Here is a 16,714-nt window from a genome sequence, read left to right as displayed (position 1 = left end):
CCATCACTCAAGACCCTTTGGCTGGTGTTCAGTTGTGTCCTTCATTGAGGAAGTAGCATCTGTCACAGAAATGGATTCTTCCCACCCATCCCCTGCATTTCCCAAACCTGTTCACTCAAAGGAGTTCAGAGGGAGTGAGAAAAAAGGGACGTTTATTGTCTGAAAAGAAGTTGAGTTCCACAACATTTTTTTTAAAACTAGGGATGCCTCAATCCTTCCATTTGCAAAATACATGCTCTGCCAGTGAGCTGAGGTCAAGAGAGTTTACTTGCATGCCTGCTTTCCCAAAGCATGAATAGTTTCCCAATTCACCATTACCTTTCTGCCAGGTGATGGCTGGTCTGGGAGCTCCAGAAGTCTCACAGCTAAGAACCACAGCCATTCCATCGATCACTGTACTGTCCAAGGGCCCTCTGGTTATGTTGGGTGCAATGCCTGTAAGGAGGGAGAGGTGGGAAGAATGCTCATAGGAAGGGTTTTAAACTGCCAAACTCTTGACACAACATGACACTGATTTTTGTTTCCCTGACACCACACTCCCACCCCAGACTTAATCTGTTCAATTAAGTCTACCATAATTGAACAGAAATAAAATAGTTCAGAAAGAGCCACATGTAAGGTCACAGGTCATTTTGATTCACTGTTAATAACGGACCCTGTGCCATGCTTTGCATTGTGGAAATCATCTCTCAGTGAAACAGAGGGAGAACATGCTATTTTCAAAACCCCCATTCTGCTCCCAAAAGACATCTCTTCCTCCCTTGAAGATCAACACTGCTGTATCAAAATAACATTCACTTCCTATATTGTATTTCCTTTATTGGCTTTATCCTCCTGCAACACTACTGAGCTGCAGGAGTTTCTGGCTGCTAGTCACTCATGGTTCCCCACCAAGCACCACTAGTGGTAGTTGCTGGAGATGAGATGGGGAAATCTCCAAAGCAAGTTAGAAGTAATGCACTTGCTGACACTTACTAGTGACGGCCAGGTATGTGGAAGACTGCACCTCACCAGCAGCATTGTGGGCAAAACACTGGAACATGCCTGTGTCATCTGGTACTAGGCCACTGATCTGCAGGCTCCCGTTAGCAAGCAGCTTGAAACGGGCAAGCTTCTCCATTCCAAGTAGGACTGCATCCTTGTACCAGAACATGCTAGGCGGAGGAACACCTGCAATAAAAAAAGGGAATTTTAAAGATGAACTACTTAAAAATTAAGACCGACAGGAGACAGAAAGGCCACAGAGAGGTCCATTAGGTGGTACTGGAACAATGATACTTAACTCCTAAATACATGTGGCTTTGTTTGTTAATTGCTTTCACATTGCTGGATTCTGCTGAATGTATGTTTCTCTTCCTCCTCATCTTTACTTACTTAACCAATCCATACAGCTTCCCTTCTGGAAACCTATATTTCTTAAACCAAGAGTCACAGTCAAGAGACATTAAAACCATATATTTGCATTCTTCAGAACCCATCAGTGTTGCACTGGACTTCAAGAAGACCCCACTGTGGCACTCATTTGTCCAAACGAATGAATCTGAAAATGAAATTAGACAAGCTTACCTTGTTCCTTCCCCCTCTAAGTCCCTGATCAAACATCAACAAAAATTTCAGATTTGCTTCAAATGATGCAGCAAATTTGATTTAATACTCTCAAATAGGAAACAGTTTTTTTAAATAAATCAACAATAAAATCAAAGATGCATTGTTTTCTAAGAGGCTTTGTGATGTTGTTGTCTGTGCTCACAGAACATAGACAGGGACAATGAGATATTTGCCACCCTATTTTAATGATCATTTAAAGACCTGTTTCCAGAACTGTTTGTGCACTAATGTCATCTTCAGAGATCTTTCTACAATTGCAATCTAAGATGTGGCAAGAGACAACTGACAGCCTCTTTGTGGAATTCTCTTCCCAGGGAAGGCTCACATAAAACTTCCTTCAGTGATAGTATTTTATATGTTTTCAGCCTTCTAAGAAAAGCTGAAAATGGAATTTTATTCTAATAGTTGACTTTAATTGCTGTTTTTTACTTTGTTGCTTTTATTCACTGTGGTTCTTTCTTGTTTTTATTATCTTCTGAAACAAAATGTACCACCTTGTGATGCCACCCAGCAACAATGAATTGAGAGTTGCACCCCAGACAGGGAATCCACATTAAATCTTCTGGGTTTTAAACTACATTATTACAGAGACAGATGTATGCTCTGACACACATATATGGGAAGGTAGCTCCCAACCTTCAGTAGTTTTTAAATCCAAGCCCTGAGTGACGAAGAGAGATGTCTGGGGAAATGGGAGGAAGAGCAGCTGGAATTCTCTGGGATCATCTGAGAATGTGATCCAGGAATAACTGAAACAGGGAAATCTGTTTCAGGTCACAATTGCATCAGGAAAAAGGAGGGAAAAAAAGAAGCTAAGGTAAAAATTGATGCTAAGTTTTTGATCTCAGATTGCAATTTACAAGACTCAGGATATCCAGGAAACCCAAGCAAGGAATTGTTTGCTGGATAGATTCTTCATCTCTAAGGGATAGGTAACATTTTTAGCCAGGAACAACTTATGATTAGACCTTGGATTGACTCTAATGTGTGTGCTAGGTAGACAGGATAAATATTTCTCTGTGATAACTGTTGTATCTGAAGTTTATTGTATTTATCTTAGCAGCACCTATTTATTTATTTGTTTGTTTATTTATTTGTTTATTTATTTATTGTGACTACCTCAAATTAAAAAGGAATGTTTAGTTTTCCTTCTTTCTTATTTTTAATAAAGTTGATTTTGAATGATAGACGGTGCTTTTGATCCAACTCCCAAAGGAGGGGAGCTGATTTCCCCAGCAAAGGAGAGGACTATAGAATTTACTTCACTTTCATCATCTTTCTCCCTTTCTACTGGCAAGTGAGGCTGTAGGCCATGGGGATTGTTTTCTTCTTACATGCTAGAGTTAAGGGGGAGGATGCTTGGCAAGGGCATCCCCAAATAGACAAGTGATGGCAGCTCTAACTACCAAGCAGCTACACCAAGGCCAGGGAGTATAAAAAGCAGAGGACCTCTGGGAGGAGAAAGTGGTGACCTCCCAGCTTTTATCCTAAAGGTTTGGTCCTGCTGCTGCAATTCATCTGGACATTATCTAAAGAAAGACAGTATATTTAGATCTGTCAAATATATAAACAAACAGAAGCCCCCATAACAACTTTCGGGACGACCAAACCAAACCAAACCAAACCAAACCAAACCAAACCAAACCAAACCAAACCAAACCCTGACGGTCTATCCATAGAAAATGTTTGCTATAACTTAAACTCACGCCTCTAGCTTGCAGTTTAAGATCACAGTTTCCTTTCACAGAAAACTCTGGGAGTGACATGTTCAGTACTACTGCAAATGAGGCTGCCATTCAGCATGGGGCCCCTATCTTGTACTGCCTATAGGTTAAGGCACATATCAATGTATCCTACTTAGTCTGTGCACGGTTTTCTTTGCAGCTCAGTGGGAACAGAAATTTGCTTACACACATATTTTTAGCTACATGTGAATGGTGAGTGTTCTGAACACTTTCCTCATTCACTTCTCTATTGAAATCTCCCAAATGTAGGTCTGATGGAAAATGTTCATTTGATCTGCCAATGCAGTAGATGCTTAGGGTTGTAAGATTAACTATTCTGGTATGAAACTAAATTGATCAGAACAATCCCTAGTGAGCTAGAGAAAATTACCTTTAGCTTGGCATGGAATCTGTACCACCTTCTCCATCTCTGCTGTGATGTGTCTTTCTGGTTCCTTGGTGAACTGGGGTGGTTCTGTAAAAGAGATCCCAGGCATAGGACCAGCCAAACATTCTTCATATGAATTTTTAAAATGAAATGCCATGGTTATATTCAGAATTTTTCAGCTTCTATCCTTGGCATCTCTAGCTAAAAAAAACAAAGCTGTTGAAAATGGGAGTGATTCCTGCCTAAGATCTGGTGTCAATTTCTTATGAGTTAGGTGGCCTTACAGTATAACTCCACATAAGATGTTTCCATATCTTTGAAAATGATTTCTGCTGAATGACTTTTATTAACTTTATTCTTAAAGATCAAACATACCCTGACCTGGTCTTACAATAAGACTCATGCCCTTTCCCCACTAGTGATGTACAGCATCTTCACAGCATCACTGAGCCACTATTGAAGGGATAGAAAGCCTGGCCTTATTATTGTTATTTTGGAACAGCAATGATTGGATGACCCTAGAAGATACTATGGACACATTCAGACAACCAGTTATGTGCTTTCCTCCAGTCTTTAAGGTGGCACAAAAGTATGCTAGCATTATTTGCTCTGTTTGCCTAACCAGTCACTATTCTGCCTTCCTAATAAGCACAGCAAGTAGTCAACTGTTCTAACACTTTTTTGCAGGGCAAGTTAAGGTGCCATGATCTGTGGATTTCCTATCAGCAAGAAAGTCTTCTACCAATCACTCTCGCTAATGTGGGCTGAGGCTGGGGAGGAAGCAACTTTTGACTAGTGCCTCATTCTGCTCTTTGGATCCTTATCTACTGACACATCCTCATTCTCTAACTTATCTGATCCCTTCAGTCAGAGTATTTATGTTTATTGTGCTTTTCACTTCCATTGTTTAAGCCTTCCAAGGTCCTTATATTGGCTCCCTGCCTATCCTTTTTTTGGAACTGTTCTTATCTATCCTGACTCTTATCTTATCCACTAATTTTCCTTGCAGATTTTCTTGCTCCATCCATTTTGCCAGCAAATGAGGTAGGGGATCTGGGAGGGAAGAAGGTGATGCTTACTCTTCTCTCCTACATCTCTTGCATGGTTTGCTGGCAGATTATGCTGATGGAAGGGGCACTGGCTGAAACAAGAGAGTCCTCCTGCTGCAGCCAGCATACCTACGTGGCCTGCCAGCATACTCTGAGGCATGTTGAGATTGTATGGGGGGATCTACAAGGGGAAACTTCCATGCAACCTGCCAGCATGCCACAGGGGATCTGGGAGTACTGATCAGTAGAAGCTGGAACTGTGGAATAGGCAGAAATGAAGAAGTAAATGCTGTGAGGAAAGGAGGAAAATAGAAAAATATTCAGAATTAGTTCCGATTGCCTTTATGCCACTTCACTGTAGGATTCTAGAACTCAGTCATATGTAAGTGATCTAGGAGAGTGGAGGATGACTTCAAAGGTTATGCACGGAGATAGCATTGGTTGAAGTCAGCAGGTTACAAGAAAGTTGTGGAGGCAGCCAGTACTCACTGCAGGTGACTGGAGAGGAAGGGGCATGCCCATATCAGCTAAAAGTGGCTAGTAGGCATTGGGCAGATCCCAGCCCCTGCCATGTCATCAGTTCAGTCACCACCAAAGTGCCAAACATTGTGCACATAGGAAAACTTGTGTTGGGAGAAGATGGAAAACATTACTTCAACATTGGATCAGAAAAACCCAAAGTTAGCTTGGCCTTGGCTCTAAAATGGGGATAAAAAGACAGCTGCATCATGCAGATGTATCCTTAAATAAATGCTAGGGTCACATCTTCAAGCCAAAGTTAGGGGAATTTGTGGAGTTATGGAGTTAGGGGGGACATGACCCCAGACTGAGATTTGTAAAGATAGCAAAACTAATACATCCTGCCCTGAATTATCACTATCCAAATGCAATGTCCTATATGCCAGACCATCATTTTAAGTCATTTGAAATGCAATGTCTGACATATTATCATATTGGATTTCGCATTTAGGGTGATAAAAAAAAATGATGGTCACTTGATACAGGGGTATGACTATAAGGAATTGCTAATGCCACATCACAGGTGGAAAAGCTGCACTCAGTGGTTAGGGAAATGTTTTGAATGGCTGATGATAGCAGTGCTGAGGCAAAGGGCCATGGCAGCGGCTGGCTTGGTGTGGTTGCCCAACTGGTGAATAGCCCCTTTACTGGGTCACTTTAAGCAAAGAAACAGCAAAGATTCCCCTTCTTACCCAGCACAGAGAGATAGGCTCCTCGAACCACAGAGGGTACACTGCTACTGCGCAACACAGCTTCACACTCATAGTAGCCACTGTCACTTAGGGAGGGATTAAGGATGGTCAACCGCCGGTTGTAGTCACTGATGCCACTGGATACTGGAATCCCGCCTTTCTTCCAGATGATGTGTAGTTTGATGAGTGGCCTGGTTAGCAGAGAAGCTTGTGAGGATGGACCCCTTTCAATATGTTGGTAAGAAAAGTGGGAGAGAGGCCTCTTGGCACAGTGAGAAACCCTGAACCTTACCAATGGCCTTAACAGTCTGTGGCCTGGCATCATGAGGGGTGCGTGCCAATGATAGCCACAGGTGGCCAAATGGAGCAAGGCAGGCCTCCATCCCAAAATTTACCTTGGAATGATTTGCTGCAGAATGACTACTTAGTACAACAGAGCTGGCAGAAGTTGAAAAACATCATTTTTGAAGCGGAACAAGAAAAGATGGGTGGAGGCTGAACTTGCAGTGGGCTGGGAGAAGGTTGAGGACATGCATTCATGTCCTTGACATGCAGTTAGTGGTGTTTTCATGCCATGGCACATGGGATATATAGATGAGCCCTCACTGTAATTCAGAGTCACAAGTTACAGAGCATAGCAGTCAGGTAGACTTACCTAGCATTGGCCACACACTCCAGAGTCACTTCAGAAGTACCAGAGACTACGCTAGTGTTGCGTGGTGGAATGATGATGGTTGGAGCAATGGGGTCAGCTGGGCCACCTACATCTGTGAAAAAATGAAATGGTGTACCAGATAGTAGCTCATGTGTTACACAGAAACATTCACTGTTCATATGTGATATATGCTCATTATACATACTTTTTGATTCAAATTTTGGAACTGATTTTCATTGTATAGCAAAGCTTTACCATTTCTCCTGAACATTTTCTCCTCACATAGCTATTCTACCTATAAGATTTCCAGATTCAGCACCATGCTGTACCACTCTTGTATATCCCTAACATTCTTCTTGCCATGCCAGTGTGACATGTAACACCATCACACTAGTCCTCCTATAAGCTTTGACTCTGTCTATCCAAAAGTATTCCCACAGCCATCTTGCAGGAGTGTCCGATGCATCCAAGATTTACCCATGAGAAGTCCCAGCCTGTGCCATGGTTAGATGGAAGCTCAGAAAATAGACACTATTATTGGTTGCAAAATATGGCTTTTATTCTAGTTGAACTTCTTCCAATTTCCCACAACTTGAATTCCAGGAGTTGTAGCTACAACACATTGGGAAGATATCAGGTGGGAATGCAATTGGAAAGATTGATTTGGAAATATGTAAGAAATGACTGGTGAAATCTCACAGGAGAGAATTATAGTAGTCAGGAGTAGTAATGCCCCACCTAGTTTCTTGCTTATGGCTGGTTGAAGCAGAACATGGTTTGCAAACTGTAACCACTGGAGATTAAATCACGCTGCTTGAGAAGTCTATCTCATTCTACCTTATTACTATTTATCTCTCTCATCTGGCCCAACCTTCTTTCTTAGATGATACTTACTTGGGCCAAGACTGTTCATCCAACAGGCCACTGTACCAGGTACTTAGTAGGGACTAGAAGCAGCAGCTGCAGTTCCTGTATCTCATTTACCCAATCATCTCTAATTCTCTGCCTCTTTTCCTCTGTTCTGCTTTTTGCTCCACTGTTCCACTGTTTTGACTCTTCCCTCCTGACAGTGAACAGAGAGACCCTATTTCCTTTCTTAGAACTTCCATTCAGAAGAATAACATGGCAAAGAAGCACAAAGCGTGCAGCAGAAGATGGCATGACTTTCCACATTTCAAGGGCCGTTTAATGGTACTTCCTGTTCTGCATGCAGGTTTTGAGTCACATCAAACACCTGAAAGGTGTGAGTGGGAGTGGCACTTCAGGGGGAGAATGCATCAGACGTTGTTGGTTTGCCCATTCAGTTAGTGATGGAGCATACAAAAGCTCTCCCACCGAAGCCAGTGAGATGGAGGTGTCTTACAGGGCAGGACTTTAGCTTCCACCATGCAGCTTGGAGAGCTGAAACCTTTGAAAACAATATTAAGATTCCATACCTACCTTCCCCATAACCTTCTGCTAAATTCTGCCACCTGCTGTGATCTGTAGCTGGGCATCGGCAATTGGCATTGGAAAGGAAAGGAGGGGAAGAGAGAAAGCAGCAGCAAGAGAAGCTGCAACAGGGTAAGTGCATAAAATAAAATAATTGCTGTGATAACTCCCCCCTGCTCCTCCATTTCTTGACTACAATTGCAAGTTGCTGATATAGCTGAATCCATAAAGGCATGCACTATGGTGTTTATTACACTCTGAGGTACAGCTCTTCAAATTAATGGGGCAAAGAGGGGGAAGGGGATATAAAGCCAAATCTGGGAGACATAAAACAGCTGTGAAATAAACATCCAGAGGGAAAGAGGATTCACATGTACTGGGAGAATTCCCTTCGAGGCTTTACAGAGGCTATACCCATACAGATTTCCATGCTCAGTTCTGCAGCCAAACATTCTGGTACCAGGAAGCAGGGGCAGGAATGAGTGCCGAAGCTGGTGATGTAATGAGAGCCTCCTAGCTCTCATAGCTATGGCCTAAAGTGTCTAAATAAATTCAGAGCCTGTAGAAATGTTTAGTCAGCACCAGCCGCTTTGCCAGAGATTTACTGCAAATTAAATTTGGGCCCGAGCCAGCAGAAGCATCAGAAAAGCCAGGTGCACAGAGACACTGGTGACAAAACTGAGCTTTAGGGACCATTGGTTCACCAGAAAATAAGCAAGGCAAAAAAAAAAATCCTACTTCTTCAGCCCACCTCCCACTTAACTGAAGTATTTAAGTTAAAGTAATTCATACTGTGCTAGCCTCTTGACACTTTGTGGCCTGCATTTATTCACACAGTCCTTCCAGATCCTTAAAGCAACAAGAGATTCTGGCTACAATCTTATACTTTTTTTTTTTGCAGAAAGCAAAATAAAAATCAACAGTTGCATTGTCAAGTGCAGGCAGCGGCTCAAAGTTCTAGGATGTGTCCTAGCAATATACAGTCCATCAATCATGCACAGCCCTCAGAGGCACTTATATGATCTATTGTCAATGCTACCACCATGTTTGGTTCTCTCTTCTGTTGCCATCTGAACACACTCTGCCCACCCCTGGTCCTGTGATAGTACTGGAAACAGAGTGTGGAGGAAAGACTGCATAAGATTTCTTTCCAGCAGGCCCTCAAATAACTGTTTGGCCAGCTGTTGGGAGCTGACTATGTTGGGGAAGAAGGCAAAGCCATCCCCAGTCATTCTCTTCTGCAACACAGTTTTTACCAGGACCACTTGAAAGGTGGTAAAAGCACTATTTGGCTCAAGGTTGCCAATTCATTGTAGCATGTGTTGTGTGCACATGTGTAGTCTCTATCCATCAAATTTTCCCAGGTGTACAGTTGTGAAACTCTTTACAATTCTTTCTGTGAAGAACAGACCCTTCATCTACAATACTCAGAGGCTGAGGTCTTGATCACTCAGCTGCCCCCTCTCTGGAAAAGTTGTATATAAGCAGATTCTGAGAGAATTCAGTGGATGCTAAAATAAATTAAAGTCCTAACTCCACTTGTATGGATCCAAGCATGACGTATTAGCTGCTTCATATATAAAATTAAAATAACATGGGTCTAGTCAGGAGGATTGGTGTTGGTGTTTAACGGGAATAACAATAACTGTTATATTTGTTTCCCACTAGATGTTGACAAATAACTTGATGTTGCAGTTTGCTTTCCCACTGCCACTGCAAAGAAGAGCTGGCACATGGAACAGGTGCACAATCATTCTCCTGCACCAGTTGAATTGACATCTCCCGTACTGCTGCTAAAAGGACAGATGAACCTTTTCAGAAAATTGGTCAACTGGGATTCAAAGCCCTTTCCCCACTTCTCACCCAAAAGGGCACTTACTCTCCACAGTGAGCATGATGGGCTGGCTGGTTTTATTGTCCCCATTCTTGTCATTCACAGCTTGCACATAGTACCTTCCAGCATCAGGTGCCACAGTTGACAAGATCACCAGTGTGTTCTCCAGTGTGATAGCTCTGGATGGAAAGAAAGATGGGTTTAGCACTGGATATTTTTCAAGGATATAAGGATGCCCTCCTTTTGAGTTGTATTGCTAAAAATGTTTGCACTTTCCTATCTATCCCTAAGTGAGCTCTCAAATCTTTCCTTGAAGTAACCTAGCCTAGGAAGACATGCCTGATTTAGAAGTTTCCAGTAGGAAATATAGCAGTCATCTTATATTGCATTACAGTGAGGAATCCAATGTAGAATGCTGAATTTTGGTTGTTCCTTTAAGAAGTTGTTGGCTTTCAAGGCATTCCATGTTCAGATAAAAGTGACTCCAATCTCTCTCTTTTACTGACTATGAACGGTCTCCCTGCTCTAATTTCTGAAAGAAATACAAATTGGGTTTTCTTCAGGCATTCCAGTAAGCAAACACTTGGGTTTTGTGTTGGCTTTTTTTCCACCACTGAAGTTAAATAGGAGGGCACTTCTGGAACTGAGTTACCTACCACAGAATTGATTACAGGACTGAAAGAGGAATCTCTTTGTTTCTGGGGCACTGCTGTGCTATTTTTGGGGGGCTCAGCATTACATATATATAAATATAAATATAAATATAGATATAAATATAAATATAAATATAGATATAGATATAGATATAGATATATACACACACATACACATACTTGTTCCTCTGTGGGTTCATGTTACTGAATGTAGAGTACTTTGTTATAATGAAATTGTATGTCAGGCACCAATCAATGCACAGTGCTGAAATTGTGGAAAAAATAAGCTAATTTGGAAGGATCACATGTTTTTTATCATTTGAGTTTCTACTGAGAGCATATGCCATAAGCCATAGTATAGTGCTGAAATTACCAAAGAAACAGGAAATCATGCTGCCATTTCAAGTTGGCGTTGTTTTAAGCCTGGAAATTACATGCATAACTGCACACATCTGCAGATATGAAATAATGAATATTGTAAAATAAATATTATATGATTATTCAAAGCAACATAGATATGTGTTGAAAAATAGCTGGGGGGATTTGAAAAAAAAACCCCTCCTTTCTCTAATTGCCTTTCTCTAACTTGACATTAAAGTAGAAAGCAAAGAAAATGTTGCATAACCACTTATGCAGCTTTAAAACCATTCCCACCTGTAAAAACCTATAGGACCTTTAGATTGGAACACTTAAAGCTAAGCAGTGCACATAAAACACAATAATTAAAAGGCTGCTATATAAGTAATCTATGGAGAAATGGGAACACCAAGAGAGAAATAGCATCTGGAGAATGATGTGTGGTATGCATTTTTGCCATATGAATGTATAAAATGTCGCAATACTGAGATAATAGAGTAATAATGATGATCCTGAAGTTAGATACATCACAGAAATACATTTATTATATGTGTAGACATCAGAATCTGTAATCCTCTGTATGTTTTACCATGCGTTATGTACAAGAGAGCTCTGTTGGCCTTGTGTGTTTAGAATTATAGCCTTACTATATTCATGATTTCATTCAGCGTATGCATATGTCCAACAACTATGCTGGAGGGCCAGTTGTGTTGCAGATGCTGGGAAAGCCTTTAGCCCAGGAGAGGTCAAAAAAGTCACACACCAAGCATTTCTATAAAAATAATTTATTTACAGAAAACAAAAACAAAAGCAAAACATTTAAAGGACCTAGCTCCCTTTTTGGAGCAAGCCTTGCTGAGCTACATTTCCAGCAGAGAGAAAAAGAAGGAAGTGAAGAACAAGTCCGGGCAGGTCCTCCCCCCAGGCTATTTTGCATGAAGCACGTGAGAGGAGACAATCACTTGCAACCTTTCACCCGGCCAAATGATTAGGTATAATAGTAGCTTAATCTATTAGTAGGAAAACCTCAACAAGTTGTAGCTCCCAAACCAAAAATGTTTGCCAATTTCTGTATTAATTCATTGTTTGTTTGTTTGTTTATTTATTTATATTTCAAATTTCTGTCACCACTCATCTCCCCCAAAGGGGAGATTTACATGTTACATTTACTTCCAGCCTTCACTTTGGAAGTGATGTAAGATCTAGACAGCAAGCATGATTTCTGTAAATGGAAGCATCTTAGAGCTGGCTACTCAAGGAAACAACCTCCTCAGTATGAACTTATCTGGGTATTGAGATTGGCTGGAGAGAGCTCACTTTCAGACGTGCTTTTCTCAGACAAGTGTCAGATGTCTTCTCCTAGGCTGCTCCCCAGCTATGGGACGTACTGTTTCATCAATGAGCTTTGCCCATGATCTTTCCATGTTCAGGAAAGAAGCCAAGATCTTCCTTTCTAGCCAGTCCGTTGGAGTATACTACTGATAATTTACCAGTTTTACCAGTGTTAATTCTATACATTTTATTTTAGCCTCTTAGCAGCTTGAATTCTCTTGGGAAAAAGGGCAGGAGATAAATTAAAATAACAAATGAACATATATATTTAACTGCCCATTTTATTTTCATAACAACTTTATAAGAGGGGAATTGGCCCAACATAATTCAGTGAGCTTCATGACTGAATGGTGACTTGAACTTGGACCTCCAACACTGCATGTATGAGGATGCTTTGTTGTATCTTTGGCATGCATTTAAACAAAGAATATACATGCAGGAACAACTTTCTTAAATGGATTGGGAACTGTTTCTTCATGTGCAAATGCATATTTGTTAAATCTGTCTTAACATCCTTTCTTCAAGGATATGAAAGAAACACTATGATGATCCACAGTAGATAGGCATGACTATTTTGAAGCTCTGAAGTACAATCTTGGTGTATTTGTAGGACCATTATATTTGTTCAGATATGATATGTATATCTCTCAATTTTACCTTGTATTGTGTGACTACATGCATATTTGAAACATACAGTTGGTCTACACTGGACATACAAAAGAAACCTGCTGATGTCTTAATAATTAAAAGGGATATACAAATAACAAAACAAGAGAGTGACCAGAATAATCTTCCTATACTGGATTTACAGAAGAGGCTTGTTAAAGCCTTGAAGAATTTTGTGTGAAGGAACAAAGAAAAAATGAAAAGAAATAAAATTTTAGGACATTATTTGAAGGGAGTAAAGGTCAAGACTGTTAAAAGTAAAAGGAAGGAATATAAAGTTGGTTTATTTGATCAAGGTTAAAATAGATATGTTGTTATCTCTGGTAACCCTTAACGGACTTTTGCTGATTAGGACTGAAATGATGAGGTTTTAAGGATTTGTTTATAGATAAGAGATGGGATATGGGAAGAAGAGATTTGTTGTATTTTAAGAGAAGGTGATAAGTTACTAAAATTGTTTATCCTTCTTGTGACGAAGGGGGCAGAGAAATTTGATAAATGAATAAATAAATTTCTTTATATATTTCTTTTCTTTTTCTTTACTATATTCTTATTTTTTCTTTCTATTTCTTTTCTATTTCCTTTTTCTTTTCTGCACCTTCTATTTTTTCTTTCTTTAGTTTGTATTAGTTTTTTATCATTGTAGTTGTAATTTTTAATCAAATTACTATTAATTTTTTTTAAAAAAATGAAACATACAGTTGGTTTCTGAAGACTAGCTGACTGTGATGTATAAGCTAAACGTTTGCAAAGTAGTGAAATTACTTTCACCTTGAATGAAAAGCAATTAAAATATATTCCCCATTTCCTTTGCCTGTCTTCAAATTATCTTGGTAGCTACACATTCAAGAGAGAGAACAGGTTGGATGTTCATAGATTAGTAGTTTTTCTTTTTTCTTTTTGAAGAATGACCTAATCTTCTGGAACTATAAAATGTATGGGTGAGGGGAAACATATTTTACCATTAAATCTGATATGAAAGAACTCTCCACTCCACAAACTGCCTTCACAAATGGAAAAGCACTCAGATCATTCTTTGCATAATGGAGGTTACATACTTGTTCTCACAGCAGTGTGTGTTTGGGCATGTGAGAGAAACCAAGTGCCTGGGTAAATGCTGAATCTAAGGTAGCCTAAATATTCTCTTTGGGTTTTTTTTTTTAACAATACAGTCTTTTCTACTGTCTGTACAAATAGAAGATTTGTACATTCGCACTACCAGAATGTTAGTTTTTTTAAATGGAATTAATACTCTCCTTATGATACTCATGTGCTCTGTGTTTGTATGAGATGACGTCAGCTCTTACCTCTCCTCCCCCTTGCTAGAACTTGCACAAGGATGTTGCTTATGTGATAATTCCAGATCTTTTTCCTTAGTCCTATGCTAAACAGAAACTGAAGAGATCACCTCAAACATCCCAGGTATGGATTGGTCCATTTCTATTTTTCATCACTGGGAGTTATCCAGTTCCTTTACAACATCTATTTACTGATTTTGAGCAGCTGATAAAGTGTCCAGATTGTGGCTTGCAAGTTGCTGTGGTAAGATATTTGTATAGGCTTAGACTCCAGGCAATTGGTAACTCTATGGTTTCTTTTACTTTAACAGAAACCAGCCATTTCTGAGCTTCATTCTGCTTGTGTCAGGCTTGGTAGTAACTCACTAATCTCCAGATACTTAACTCTTAGTCCAACATCTCAGCTAGCCTTGGCAGAAGACTCAAAGATGTGATTCATCCAAACTAGAATCCTTATTGAAGACAAGAATTAAGTCTTATGTACAGTTGATTGCCCATTACAGCCCAAAGATGGCACAGACTGATACTTATTCTCAAACGTTTACATTCTAGGCTTCTTCCACCCACCATCTCAAAGTAATGAATACTTGATAGGTTGCTTGATGTCTTGGAGAGTTGAGGTAAATTTACAACACGACTGTCTCTACCTTAGGAACTGCTGACTTCCATCTTGCCAGCTTAAAGCCTTAATACTTGGTTCTTTAATGTAATATTTCCATTAGAGACTGGAACTGATTTAGTCTTTTTGCTAATTGGAGGGGATTATGTTATTCACCTGCCAAGCTGCTGGCCTAATAGTTACCTTGGTACTAAAGAAAATAAAGGGAGCTCTGGAAAAAAAGAGTTATCCTTTCCCAAATATCCATGGGAAAATTCTTTATAGTTATGTGACTACCACTGGTAGTCACGCAACAAAGGATGCCTGTTGACCTATTCCATATTCTACCTTCAAGGCTGGAGATGCAGACACTGTATGTATGAAACAATTTGGATAATAAAGGACAAGTGCTTCTCTAAACTAGTCAAGATACTCCATGATACTGGAAATGGTTGATCAACAATAATTATGGTTTTAAAAAACTGAAATGAAAGTTTCACAAGTTTCAAAAGACACTACAAATCTAAATAGAGCAACTGCATGGAAGAGTGCATTAAGTCTTTCCCTTTAGGTTGCTTTTCTTATTTAAAAAATGGATTAGAACAATTTGTTAATTTAACCAATATGTTATAGCATAGTGATTCAAGTGACTTTTGTAGATATAAACCATAGTAGGGGGATAAGGGAACAGATAACTTCTCCCAATTAATGCATTTATTTCCCTGCCTTCCCTAAGTATGGTTCATAGATATATTTCCATAGACATAATCAATGGTTAATACTATTAATTAGGATGGGTTTGTAACCTAGAATTCGAAACTGAGAAATATGACTTCAGATGCATCTGTATTATCCTTTATCTTTTACTTGAGTACATTTTTATATTTTTATAAGAAACTTTATATACTGCTTTGTGATTTGTGTGATTTCAGATGTTATTATCATGGTTGGTCGCACAGTCAGCCAGATGTTTAGACTAGATTTGGTATTTTTGTCCACCTATTGCGTCCTTCCCAAGGACCTGGGATAGGCAGATGTTGTTTAATAATATTAAAGGTATCATCACATAATGTAATTATTATTATTATTATTAATAATAATATTATTAATATTAATATTTCCCAGAAGAAAGCGGCAGTGACAAAACATTTCCACATTGTTACTGCCTAGAAAATGACATAAAGATGTCCAAGAAGTCAGCAGGACTTGACTTAAGAGAACTTTGGACACTTCAACTTTTTATACTGCTTCTCATTATTGTAAATCTTAGAAAGGTTTACAACAGAACAATACAATTTTATTAAATAAATAAATAAAATGGCAAATAATATAAAATAACTTAAAAAAAAAAGTGGGGGGCAGGAAAAGAAAAACAAAACTCAAATAGGAAAGCCCTGGTAAAGAGTGAGTCCTTCAGCAGGCATTTAACATGTTATGGGAATGCTTCTCACAAATTTTGGGGTGGGAAGGAAAAGATCCTAGAGCACTACAGATGCACCACAGAGAAGGCCTTCCTTAAAATAACTTCTGATTAATACTCTGAGATTCTTGAAATATGCATAAATCTTTTGACAGGCATAAAAACTGACAAAATTTACATTAAAGTTGGCCTGTCGGCATCACCTATATAAATACATGTATCTATAACACATGAAATAAAGTTAATTAAAAATAGCTGACTTTTAAAATAATTCCAGTAAAAATATCACACTATTCATTGATGCAAATATTAATAGTTATTAATATTAATAACCCTAGTAGCATTCCAGTAATAAAATAATTTATTAATATTATTATTAATAATACTGGAACGCTATTGGGATTATTTAAATACAAGGTTACAAGAACGTAAGGAAGCAGGAAGGAAATGATGAGCAAGCAATACAGTATTTTCAGTGAACATACTATAC

General features: G+C 39.2%; 1 protein-coding gene across 2 annotated transcripts in view; it reads right to left on the bottom strand.

The window, feature by feature from the left end:
• The window catches only part of SDK2 (sidekick cell adhesion molecule 2), a 377,040-nt gene that overhangs the window by 64,974 nt on the left and 295,352 nt on the right, over positions 1–16,714 (bottom strand). For both annotated transcript variants that reach the window (XM_063293433.1, XM_063293434.1), the window contains exons 5-10: positions 9,946–10,079; positions 6,636–6,747; positions 5,981–6,171; positions 3,724–3,807; positions 976–1,170; positions 319–435 (exon numbers count right to left, since the gene is read on the bottom strand). In XM_063293433.1, the coding sequence (XP_063149503.1) occupies positions 319–435; positions 976–1,170; positions 3,724–3,807; positions 5,981–6,171; positions 6,636–6,747; positions 9,946–10,079 (833 nt within the window). The remainder of the gene's footprint in view (positions 1–318; positions 436–975; positions 1,171–3,723; positions 3,808–5,980; positions 6,172–6,635; positions 6,748–9,945; positions 10,080–16,714) is intronic.

Source organism: Candoia aspera, chromosome 2 (assembly GCF_035149785.1).
Source record: "Candoia aspera isolate rCanAsp1 chromosome 2, rCanAsp1.hap2, whole genome shotgun sequence".
In the NCBI taxonomy this organism is placed as follows: domain Eukaryota; kingdom Metazoa; phylum Chordata; class Lepidosauria; order Squamata; family Boidae; genus Candoia; species Candoia aspera.
This window is presented reverse-complemented; position numbering and strand designations above follow the sequence as displayed.